At 45.9% G+C, this 12838-nt stretch overlaps 1 protein-coding gene across 1 annotated transcript in view; it reads right to left on the bottom strand.

Annotated features, from left to right (window-relative positions):
• LOC138488168 (ras GTPase-activating protein 4-like) overlaps nucleotides 1–3632 on the bottom strand; it is a 1092176-nt gene extending 1088544 nt beyond the window's left edge. The window contains exon 1 of the mRNA XM_069614957.1: nucleotides 3360–3632. Within this exon, the coding sequence (XP_069471058.1) occupies nucleotides 3360–3520 (161 nt within the window). The 5' untranslated portion in view covers nucleotides 3521–3632. The remainder of the gene's footprint in view (nucleotides 1–3359) is intronic.
• Nucleotides 3633–12838: the final 9206 nt, after the last annotated feature.

Here is a 12838-nt window from a genome sequence, read left to right as displayed (position 1 = left end):
GAGAGATCAAGTAAGATGAAGACATATGGGGTGCTGGAATTGAGGTGGGAGAGCAGGTCTTCACGGATGTTCAGGAGAGCAGTTTCCGTGCTTCTGGCAGCTCTGACTGATGGTCATGGAGACAACCAACAGATACAGTGTAAAGCTTAAACTGGGAGATGGACAGTTGTTCCAGGAGTTTGCCCTGGAAGGAGTAATGGAGATTGGGCGATAGTTAGCCGGGCAGGAGGGGTCGGCTCTGGGTTTCTTAAGAAGAGGGTGCACATAGGAGTGCTACAGGGGGGAAGGGAAGGCTCCTGTGGCAAAGGAGTGGTTGTCTGGGGAGAACAGGGGGAAGGCAGAGAAGGAAGGATGAGAGGTGGCCAAAGAAGGGCCAGAGGAAGAGCATGGAGTAGAGGGGGCAAGGTGAGAGGAAGAGAGAGAGGACAGGATGTCCTGAGTTTTAGAGATGAAATGAGAAGCCAGGGCCATGCAGAAGGTCTGGGAGGGGACAGGAGAGGTAGAGACTGCAGCAGGTGTAGCCAGCTCCTTGCAGATTTTAAAGTGTTTGGGCGAGTCGTTAGATGCTGCAGAGACGCAGACTTGGATGTGGGCTCTCTTCTTGGCGTGAATAGAGAGCTGGTATTGCCTTTGGAGCAGGCGGCGGGCCAGTTTGTCAGAGGATGTACTGGAAGCATGCCATTTCCTGTCAGCCACTCTGCACTTGTGTTTAAGGGTGTCGAGGTCTGAGTCATACCAGGAGTTGCACTTGGCTTTGGGCTTCAAGTGGATCCTCACGACGGGGGCAAGAAAATCGAGAGTTATCAGATATAGCAGTGTGGAGCATGGAGAGTGCTGTGTCAGGATGTGAGTCAGCCAAATGGGGTGGGGGGTGAGAAAGTGGCGGCGAAAAACCTCAACCGACACACGCTTCATGGGTCGGATAACCGAGAAGGTAGGTGGCAGTGCTGGAGTTGACTTGGTCTGAGAGGTGGAGAAAGTGAGCTGGGAGGAAAGGAGAAAGTGATCACTGCATGAGAGAGGAATGGTGAGAGGGATAGAGAGGGGAAGGTCTGAAGAGATCAGAACATCAAGAGTGTGCCCTGCAGAGTGAGTCGGGCCAGAGGGGTGGATAGAGAGTGAGAGAAAGTCGCAGGGGTCGCAAAAGAGTACAGAGGAAGGACAGAAAGCATCCAGGTGGATGTTAAAGTCTCCAAGAAGGAGGAGTTGAGTGGTCGAGACCAGGAGGGAAGAGGAGAGGTCCACCCTCTCAGAGAGAAAGGAGGAGATCTGCCCAGGTGGCCAATAGATGGTAGCCACAATAAGGGAATAGCTAGGAGAGAGAGAGCCTGCAGGCGAGACATTCGAAAGAGGAGTAGGCCTGCGTAGGAATGACAGAGGCAGGAATCCACTCAGGAAAGATCAGGGCTACCCCCGCTCCGGAACATTTGGACGTGGGCGCAGAGCAGATCTTGTAGCTGTCAGGGAGGAGAGTGTCAAAGCTTGTGACAGAGCTGGCCGTGAACCATGTCTCGTTGAAGCCGAGGACATTGATCTAGAGTTCTTCCAGGAGGCGGCAGATGTCAGAGGAGTGTTTGACAGCTGAGCAAGAATTAAGAGTGGCAATATGGAGAAGGTTGCCGTCCTCTAAAGACTTCCGGGAGGGGTACAAATCAGAGGTACACCCTGCAGAAGTGTAGAAGAAGCCCGAGGAGAAGAAGAAGAAGGAGATGGCAATGTAGCCAAGGAGAAGACAGCCTTGGGAGGGAAGGAAGCCATGGAGGGAAGAGAAGGGACAACAGGAGAAGGAAGTAAATTGATGAGGCGTGCAAAGTGTCTATCAAAGAGGAGAAGATTGGCCTGAGGGCCTTGGACCAAGACGGTACCATTCAGGTAAACATTAATGATGACCTTAGAGGAGTCTTGAACCCTATCATTTCCAATGTTAGCTTCAGGCTTGATCATTCAATATTACCACTACTGACAAAAAAACCTGGGGAGGAGGCCCAGCTGGCTCTAGCTAGAGTCAGACCCCACAACACAGAAAACTGTAAAAAGCCAACTTTAAAAAAGTAGCATGTGTCCCAAAAATGCATCATTGTGCAAACCCTGCCCACTCTAGGCTCCGCCTCCATGGCATGCCCACCTGGGTCCCTCTGGTATTTTTGCCCACTGGGCCCTTTGCCTTAAATCTGGCACTGCTCGAGGCGCAGACTAAATTGACTCTAGGGACTGTCTACCACCCCTAGAGTCAATCGGACCATTACGCTAAGTAAGTCACGCCTCAATTTCTCGACTCACCAGGAGCTCCTCGCTGCACTCTCATCAGCCTCAGCACCACAAGTTCTTTTCTGGCACGGAATGAAGGGCCTGGTGCCAGCATTGCCAGTAGTCTGTGTTCTCCACATTTAGGTCAGAAGGGATCTATGGGTCAGCAGGTGCCACTGAACTGTTTATTATGCTTTTTTTTTCTTTTTTGGCCTGCACATTTAGTGCTTGAAAAAATGCTCATATTACATAGCATTGGCACTCAACGTTGTGAATGTGTGTACAGGTCCGGAACAGTGCTGGCGACAACTGCAAGGTGCGCTCTCATCATCACAGAGAGCCGAGCCGGTAGAGCAGAGACGGCAGCGCGATCTTCCCTCACACACACACACAAACATAAACACACAGCAGAGAAGTATAGTCCACACTTCCAACGCAACAAACGCAACGGGGGCCACAGCACTGCAAAATTCAGTCAGTGGCAGACACCAGACAGGTATAGCCCGGGCAGCTTAGTTCCACGCCACCTCCCACACACAGTGCAGCGCCGAGAGAGGTATACCACCACCAACACACACCAGCTAGCGTGCATGCGTTCACAGATCCACACACGGACAGCTGAGCAGGAACAGAAAGCGCTCAGTGTAGAAGCAGCCCCCCGTCCTCCTCCCCACGAACATGCACAGCACGGCTCCAAGCAGCAGAGCCAGCAGACCAAGAGTAATCGTTAAAATTATGCCACTCCTGGCTCCACTTATATTTTCCTATTTTTACCAACTAGCGCACCACACTTTAAGGATCCCCACCCTTCAGCTACGTCCACATGATCCGGCAGCCCCCTGCTATGTGCTTGCAACACACAAACTATGTTCACATACCATCGGCTGCTGTATACACACACAAGCCCCCTCTCTATGCCAATATGAGGCGCTCATACAAACAGACACCCGTGCCATGCTAGACCCGTCCGTGTGAAACTACTGGGACGAGGAAGAGGGACCTAGAAGGTAATATGATCTCCCCCTCTCCCGTCCACCCACATATTCTTCCCGCCAGGTATAAACACCCCCTGCATACAGCCCCCGGCTGACCCGGGCGCCTTGTGTACTCACATGTCCTTGGCAGGCAGGTTCTTCCCCTCCACAATACGGATGGTCAGGGAGCTCCTCTTCGCCATGCCCCAGCAGCTCGGCGGCGCCGCAGGATGCTCCCGTCGGCTGCTCGCAGCGTGCTCGCCTTGTGTGTGCTGTCTGGGATAGGGATCGCTGTCCATGCGAAAGCCTCGTTCAACTCCTCTGCTGATTCTGCACTGCTGTGTCTGTGCAGAGCGGCTCCCGAGCCTGCAGGGGGTGGGGTATCCGCTGCTCCGCTTGCTCGGCTAAGCTTCAGGTGCACTTTGCTTCCGTGTGTTTGCTGTGTGCTTGGGTCCATGTGTCTCTGCCTGCTCTCCCGCAGGATTTATTTTTTTCTGTGCTTGCTCTATCTACCCCGAGGTTCTTACTACTTGTACTAAGTGGCTGATTGCATGTGTATAGTGGCTGTTCTTGTTTTGACTGTATACACCTGCCGCTTTTGTTTTACTTATGCCCTCCGCTGAGTGTGCTTTATATGCTTTCTCTGTACTAAGATGTCTCTTCCTTCTGTGCTTGCTTTCTGTGGTTCTCTTGCCTGCACGTGCTTGTCAGTTTCTTGCAAGTGCTTGTCATGTTGTGTTTTGTCTGCAGCTGCCTGCTATTTCTCTGCTTAGAGTCACCAGTCCATTCATTTCTTCTGAGCTTGTTATATGTCATTTCTCTAGGATTTATTCCACACATCCCTCCCGTTTGCGTGGTCCCCAGGTACTATGGCAGATATGAAAGATGCGGTTGGTTATGTTGATGGGAAGAGAGATAAAATGCAACGTAGATTTGCAGCTGTGACGATTTGGGCAATTTGGAAATACTCAGGTACTGTGCTTGGGCATGCACCTAGGTGGACTGTGAAGGCATAGAGGCATTTGTGTCCTGGTGTGAGATGAGCCCGGGTGGCCATAGTGCTATTTTCATTGGCCATGATGGTGGTATGTACGATGGTTGCAGAGGTTTAGAGTTCTGCTCTGTGATGTCTGCAAATAGGATTTTAAATTGCACGTGGCACAATGGTCTGTGTATTGTATGTTTGGTCGTGAGGAATAGTGCTAGTGTTAGGGCAAACAATTCGTACTTGTCATGTCCGTGTTTACTTGCTATGCATAAAGAGAATCATTGATTGTGATTGCTTTGCGTTTTGGTGCTTGTTGATTGTGCATGTTGTTAGTGATTGCTCTGCGTTTTGGTTCTTGATGATTGTGCTTGCTGTTAGTGATTGCTCTGCGTTTTGGTGCTTGTTGATTGTGCTTGCTGTTAGTGATTGTACAGCATACAGCATTTTGGTGCTTGTTGATTGTACTTGTTAGTGATTGCTCAGCATTTTGGTGCTTGTTGATTTTGCTTGTTAGTGATTGCTCAGCATTTTGGTGCTTGTTGATTGTGCTTGTTAGTGATTGCTCAGCATTTTGCTGCCTGTTGATTGTGCTTGTTGTTTGTGCGTGTTGTTTCTGCGGTTGTTGCTGTTTTCTGCTCTGCTTTAATATGCTTGTTGCGCAGGGCCTGCACATGCTTGATGGTGCCACTTGCAGATTCCTGCTTTTTTCTGTGCTTGTTCTGCCCTAAAGTGTTTGATCCATGCCTACTATAGATGCACGAGTTGTCAGTGATTACTATGCTCTCATTTTCTTGTTGGTCTAGCACATGCTGCTTGGCCGTTCTATGACGCAGGAACTTGTTGTTTCTGTGCTTCTGGACTTCTGGACTTCATGTGCCCTGGTGTGCTTGTTGTGACTATTCTCTCTGTGCCTGCCACGCCGTTATTTCGTGCTTACTCTGCCTGCAACTGCTTTTTTTCCAAGCTGGCTTTTCGGGAAGATGCTTGTTGTTTCTCTGTTTACTCTTTCATGTATTTACTTGTTATTTTGCACTCGCTTTGCTCTTGATTGGTTGTTGTTTATTTGTTTAGTGTGCTGTTGGGCATTGTTGCCTCCATATCAATACGGACAGTTTATATAGCACACACTGAAGGCTACGTTCCTGATAATGATGTGTTACTTATATAGCGCCTTTATCCAAAGCGCTTTACAGAGCACATATTTTACATGTAGTATCACCCAACCGAAATTGGTACTCATTTTTCTACCACGGAAGGATGAAATGCTGAGCTGGCCTTGCCAGGATTGGAACCTGCGACCTGCAGATCACGCTCAGATCGTAGCAGCAAGCGCTCAACCCACTGAGCTATCTTACCGGCCTTACCGGATAGTTGCACCGCCACCGCCAGGCATGAACCAGGGTTTTCTCCCAACAGAAAAACGCAATAAACAATGTTATCTTATTGAGTTTCACACCGTCCTCTGCGGTCATTTGCACAGTCCCATGGGACTATGAGTCCTAAAAGGATGAAGAATGTGTTGGGGGATAGAGGGAACATGCAAGATGGCTTTTCTGTTATGTTACTGTGTGCAGGTTGGAAGTATGCAGAAATTGCGTGCCGGGGTGTTACCAGGTGATTTGTGTCAAACATAGTGAGGTATCTGAATCCTGATTGGATCCTCGTGTACCCACATTGAGTGGGTGCTTTGGTTCGGATTGTGTTATATACGTTGATGGGGGAGAGTAGTGGTGAGGTTTTTAATGTGCTGTGTGGGAAGTTTCAATGTGGTGTGTGGGTGGCTACGTCGGTATGTGTATTATGTATGATGTGGGAAGTAGAATTCTAGCATGTTAGTGAGGGTAACGGCCAGTGGAGGCCCCGATGGGCATTTGAAGTATCTTATCTATTGCAGCCATGCTGACATGGTGCATTTCGGAGCAGAGTCAGTGTGGGTGGAGTGCCGGAGAGCACTCCACTGCAGTGGGTACAAATGCCCCTGGCAGTAGATATCAGGCAGCGTGTAAGGCAAAATCTCATTGTAACAAAACAATGACGTAAGACATCTAAGAGCAAGCAAAGCTGGGACTCACGGTAGAAAATCACAGAGGAGTGAAATACCAGTGACGAACTACAACGATCAGTGGAGTAACTTTGCTGAAAATGTTGGGGGGGACATGACATCTGAAGAAAAGGAGCCCCAGCCAAATGAATGGGGACAAAATGGTGTGCCATGAAAGTTGGGGGGGGGACAAACACCTCTGCCCCCTCCTAAAATTACGCCCATGACAATGATGCACTACAATGTTTATTAGGTGAAGGGGCTGGCATGGGGCATGGGGCCTTGCCTGTGAATAGGGATTCTGCCGGCATGATTTCATTGACGTGGCCCTCCTTGGCCTAGCGTTTGTGGCCACGTGGTCTCCATCTGCAATCCAGCTTGTGAGTGGAGTGGTGGGGCAGGGGCACATTTGTGTTGGTCTTGCGGGATGCTTGCCACCCACCACACATTTGTCTCCCCTCTCTTCCACCACCCAGAACATGTGTTCTGTGGATGGCCTTTGCAATTCCCACTTTTGCCAAATGCTGGAAACTGGGAAAGTTCCCCTGCAGCTTAAGCCCACTACCTGCTTTGATTGCTGCTCCCCTGGGTAGGGCCTGAGTCATCTCAAAGTAACTCCTTTTTATCAGCCTCAGAAGGATTAAATGCCTTGCTGGCTCATCCAAGATACAAACCTGTGACCTGCATCTTGCAAACAGACCTCTGCTGCAGTGCACCAACCTACCGAGATACCGTATCAATTACATTGTGTGTGGATTTACAAACTGGAGGCCAGTTGAGAAAAATAAGGTTGGTACATGAGAAATGTCATTCCAGAAGGGATGGCCGAGTAAAATGAAAATGTTTGGAATGCATGGCCCTGAATTAACTATTACCACTATCATTACTCTGGCAGCATTCTATACTATCATTATTTAGCACGTCTGAGCTATTACAGAAGGGGAACGCGTCCTACGTAAACGAGTCTGGGTCCAGTCCAAAATGCTTGGCCACATTCCCACTGCAGAGCAACACAAACTACCCATGGCAGGTTTAGGCCTTGGGCTGGCAGTTCAGGACAGGGCTCCTGTCATTGTGGGCATTCCCAAGACCGATTTACGTATGATCGTAGAGATCGAAATTGAGATTTGATAAGCAGCTCCTGGGTATCCAGCATTACCCAGTGATCAGGAGATACCACTGGAGATCTAGGAGCTACATAGCGCTCTGTACATTTAACTCCTGCATAATATGCAAAGATACCACTTTGCCCATTATTTATGACCCCATGTGTTTTCAATTTTGTATAGATGTATCCTAATATTTATTGACTGTTCTAAATTCACATATGTGTGTTTGCGTGGTATCTGTTGGCCTGGGCACCAAAAGTAGCTCCTGGTTGGTGTCAAGCTAACCTGGCACTTCTAGGCCACAAGCAGGAGTTAAATAGTTCCAAGCTCCACTCACTTCCGAAACCTGGATGCAATGGAGGGTTGCCCAGAGCAAAGTCCCTGGTTATGAATAAGTCAAAGCCATCTTGCCATCCATTTTTGGTTTAAGTATGTCTTCCTAAGTGAGAAGTGTATCTAATGTTATATGTTACATTTATAATGTATTAGGTAAGCGTAAAAAGCTTTTTTTAACCATATCACTATTTTTTTTTAAAAATGAAGTGTAAGTAGAGATATGGGTGCACTGCTTGCTACACCTATGGAATCAAGTTGTACCTCTATGGTTAAGTCCAACATGGCCGTGCATGAAAATGTCAAGACTATGGGCCTGATTCACAGGAGCAGTTTATAATGGCGCACTCCCATATGATAACACCCTGTGAATCAGGCCCTAAGATGTTTGTTTTGCACTGCATTGGCGTGGGCTTGGTTTCTCTTTCAGGACCATAACATGGTGCTGGCTGGGCTTCAAAAAGAGCATGATTGCAGTTCCCTTTGTGACCCATAAATCCTATGGAATTATATTTATTTATTTATTGTTTGCTTGGTAGGTGCTTATACAGCAAATTAATTCAGGATCAAAGCACCCACAGGGCAACGGGGGCGGGGGGTTGAAGTACATTAAAAACCCAAATATAAATACAGTGGGGGAAGGAACGAACAAACTTACTATGTCTTCTGATTTTTACAGAACATGCAAGTGCAGTCCTCATTCTTCTGAAATGTTTGCAGTATGAACAGGGCTCAAGTTGAGGGACAATGCGGGTTGATATCATCCGCCCACATTTTCTTTCAAGGGCAGACGCCGTCCCCCTTGTGTGTTTAAGGATAAAAAAAATATATATTTTTGCTGCAGCGCTGCCTTAGCATGAACAATGCCAATGCTAGGATTTGAACCTAGGTCATACAGGTGAGAGGCAAGAAACTTAACCTCAAGACCACATGAATCTCCAATAAGAAACCTCTAAAATGTCAGATATTAACTGTCTGCTATAGATGACATGTTTTGTTAAAGAGTCTTAACTTTAAAACCTGCTTACTTTCAGTAAGTAGCAAACAGTTTTATTAGGAACTATGTTTTCTTGGAAAATGCATCAGGGCTCAAGATGAGGGAATAAGCGGGTGGATGACGTCGCCCACTTTTTTCAGGGAGCAGACTCCCCCCACCTACTTGTTTTCAATGAATTTAAAACAGTGCCACCCGGGATGCATGGCTCAGAGGCAAGAAATGGACCCGCAAGACCACAAGAATCTCAGAGCAGACTGTCTTAAAACACTCATATTGACTTTGCACTGTACGTGGAAACATTTTTGCACATATTTTAAGCTATAAATGGTGCACATCTTTTCTATTTAGCAAGCAATGTTTTAAAAAATCATGTCTTTCAAATGCTTATTTGCCCTGTGGAATATCTTGAGTTGCCAAAGACATCTTAAAATGAAATATGCAAATGTATTTCAATTAACGTTCACTGCCTTTGACATCATTCCCCATGTCATATGTGTCACGGTTTTATTACGCTGCACCTGCCAACTAGGGAACTCCTTCCCCTGCAATGGATGAGGTGTACAATAAAGCTCTTTTTATTTTGAATAAACCACAGATTATTTTTTGAGTAGGCCTCCAACCCGTCTTGCACCCAACCCCCACAAACACCCTGTGTCACAATGGATTAGGAACCAGGCCGGTGTGTATCAATAAGATATTTATTAATTTATTATTTAATGAAAAAGGAAAATCAAACAATTTCACAGCCACCATTGTTGTGGCAACACAAAATGCAATGATCTCTACAGAACAACTATGTTAAGATATCTTATTGCAGTTCAGTCAGTTCTTTAATGGCAAAACAGAAAAAGAACAATTTTCCACCAAGTGATAGCACCAACGGTTTAGCACTACCCCCTGCAACACTCACCCACAAACATCAATTAGATTTGATTCTTTTGAATGGAAGGCAGTGGCAAGGAGTAGGAATAGAGTGAAAAAATGGGGTAAAGCCCACCACCCCAAGATGGGAAGTCAACAAAGAAAGGGAAAACTTGTTTTTGAAGAAAAATGTCAGAATGGGATTTTGATTATATCTCACATCTGCTAGGGGACAGAATGAAAGGAAATTTGAATTGCTTACACTTTAGGAGATAGGGAAAGATTAGAGAATACTAATCAGCACACCATGGCAACAATAGAAATGAAGGGGGAAAATCAGTTTTGGGAGAAAAGTAAATGCAAAGGGAAAATACAGTGGCAAATGGAAATTCGTTTATACCAAAGTTTACAATGACAGGCACTTCAGCGGAGGGGTTTAGCGTACAATAGGAACATCGGTTTTCAATGACAAAGACAGTGGCAGATAACAGCGATTGCTCACAATGGGAACCACGGTTTGGTTTAATTGAACAGATGCAAATAGGAATTCATTTGGTAATGCACACAATACACTGACAAATTCGGTTTTTAGTTACAAGGAGACTTATTCTTTTGAGGAAATACTTTAATGACTATAACAATTAAATACAAACACCAGTAACAAGATGGTTGATTTCGAATTGCAACAATCTTGTACTGTGAATTTCAATGGGGGAATTAATTGATTTACTTGAAAAATATACTAAGGATTTTCACAAACACCGAGAGGCTTTTCAAAGGAGATATGCTAGCATACATAAGCAAATAAGAGATTCTTCTAGGGGAGATGACTGGATTACACTGGCAATTTGGGGTTTTCAATGGGGTATTGGATTAAATGTACTACTCCAAAAATGAAGGGGTTTATGACATTTAGGGTTGGGGGTGATATACTACTTACATAGCAAGCCTTGGTTTAGGATTCAGTAAAGCCAGCTGGATCTCAGGGCACTCTGGACATCTAGGGCAAGGGGTCTGGTCACTGCACTCTCACAGATGGTAAGGTTCAGCAGCCTTCTCTCCGTCCTCCTTCTCCTGTCTCCTGGTTTTTGTGTGCCGCCCAGCCCACCTTATATAGTAACAATGACATCACTAACATTGCAATCTAGGGAGAGTACCCTGTAATTATCCCTGCCGCTCGGATAGGACAGTTTACTATTCCTTTCTCCGCCCCTGGCATGATTGGTTCAAGGGAAGAGAGCACCACCTGTCTGTTTGCATTTATTACAATTCTTTATTCCCATTACCACCAACTCCGTATGATGTAGCCTGGCCATTTGGCACATGTTTGTCCTTTTCATAAAATGTACAAAAGTTATGAATCTGCAAATGCTCAAGCATGTACCTAATTTCATTTTACATCTTTTCACCAACTGTCACATTTGTCCCATTTTTAGATCATCCAGAAAACTAGTCTAACTGGCCATTTCAGTCCCCAAAGTGCTAGGGAAATGCACTTTATATTTTTTAAACTGCCTGGAAATTGCATGAAAAAATTGCATAAAACTAAATTAATCCTCATTCTGATTTCTGCGAAAAATGCCTAAAATGAAATCAGTCTTTTAATGTCAATTGGGAGTGTCTTGTTCCGCCTGTGGGAGGGTCGCTTCATCCCCCACAGCCACCTGTCTTCTCTGCGATCAGCCGGTGACCATAGAATTGTATGACTCCCTTTGAAATTGTCAGTTTAGACTTTGTAGTGGGTGCAGGAAGGGCTGACACCTCCTAGTCATGCTTTAGCCACACTTTGCCTTCTTTGAAATCTCTGGGCTCCTGCTTTCATGTCTGCAGAGCAGTGAATTATGACGCCTTCAGCAGCATCACATTTTATTGCAGGGTTGTTTGCTGTTAGGTGCGACTTCCAGCTGGAAGCAGGGCTTTTAATTGTGAAGTTTCCTGCCTCAGCCTGAACTGCTTTTTCCTGTAGCAAGTGTCTATTCAAAGGTGACTGCAGTCTGGTGGGAGAAACATAATATAAATTTGCTTTGGTTACCCCACCTTCATCAGGTTTTGCTTTCTGACATTTCTCGTGAGCAGTGCTATATTTTTCCATTGTGGCTTATTAAGGCCGTTTTTCTTTTCACATGGGTGAAGTCCGTTTTTTGCTTTTAATGTTAAAATCCTGTCTTGCCGGTCACAGGATTCTTTGATTTCTCCTTCTTGGGTGAATTTACCTTTGCTGTTGGTCCATTGAAAATGATGGGTATGCCCCCTTTAACATGGTTCTTTAATTTGAAATGAACACAAAGCAAAAGCCAAGCCGTTTTTCAGTTGCAGTGTTTAAAGGGCTGCTGTTCATGTGCAAGCGAGAACAAAATCCGTTTTTGGTTGTAGTGTTGAAATTCTTGTCATTGAGGTGAAATGAAAGTTAAACAAGGCCGTTTTTGGTGGCAGTGTTTAAATGCTGCTGTACAGGTGAGAAGGGCTTCTGTTTAGGGCCTTTAAATGCACCCCACATACGCCACAGTCCGGCCACTTTCTTTTTTTGGATTTGAGCCCTCAGTTTAAATGCTGACTTTCAACTCAATGGCCCTCATTACGACCCAGGCGGTAAGTTACCGCCTGGGCCGTGACTTTACCACCATGGTGTAAACTACGTTTACGCCATGGTGGTTGGCGGACTTACCGCCCCATTCCGACCTTGGCGGGGCGGTAAGTCCCCAATCCCCATTTACCCTTCCCCATTCCCATTTTTGCCCCATAGGGCATAATGGGAGTGGGGAAGGCGTTAATTACGCCACCGTAAATTACGGTGGCGTAATTAACTCCATGGTCCCTTAGCGCCATGGATTTTAACACCTGCTAAAAGCAGGTGTTAAGTCCGCCATGGCGCTAAGGAACCTCGTACTCAGGCGGTAAGGGTCGGCGCTGTTTACGGTGCCGTAAACCCCTTACCGCCTGAGTTGTAATGAGGGCCAATATCCCACCTATATTATTATTATCATTATTATAATATATAATTCTGTAAAAATATCTGGGCATGCACATATTTCTGCAGACCAAGCAAGATTCTCTTCAGGTGGAAGAAGAAATATTATCCCCAAAAAATATAATCAGGACAGCACACATGCATTTTAATAACACATGCAAATCTTGATGCTGTCTGAATGAGCATTCAGACTTTAATGTTCGGGTGAGTGTTGTAAAAAATTAAGTGAGCACTGAGCCCAGTGTGCCTGATGTACTTATTGATTCAAGCATATAACCTTTTTATCACAAATATATATGTCAACAGAATTTAATGAACAC

The sequence above is a fragment of the Ambystoma mexicanum genome, chromosome 9 (assembly GCF_040938575.1).
Source record: "Ambystoma mexicanum isolate Mex_15411 chromosome 9, UKY_AmexF1_1, whole genome shotgun sequence".
NCBI lineage: Eukaryota > Metazoa > Chordata > Amphibia > Caudata > Ambystomatidae > Ambystoma > Ambystoma mexicanum.
This window is presented reverse-complemented; position numbering and strand designations above follow the sequence as displayed.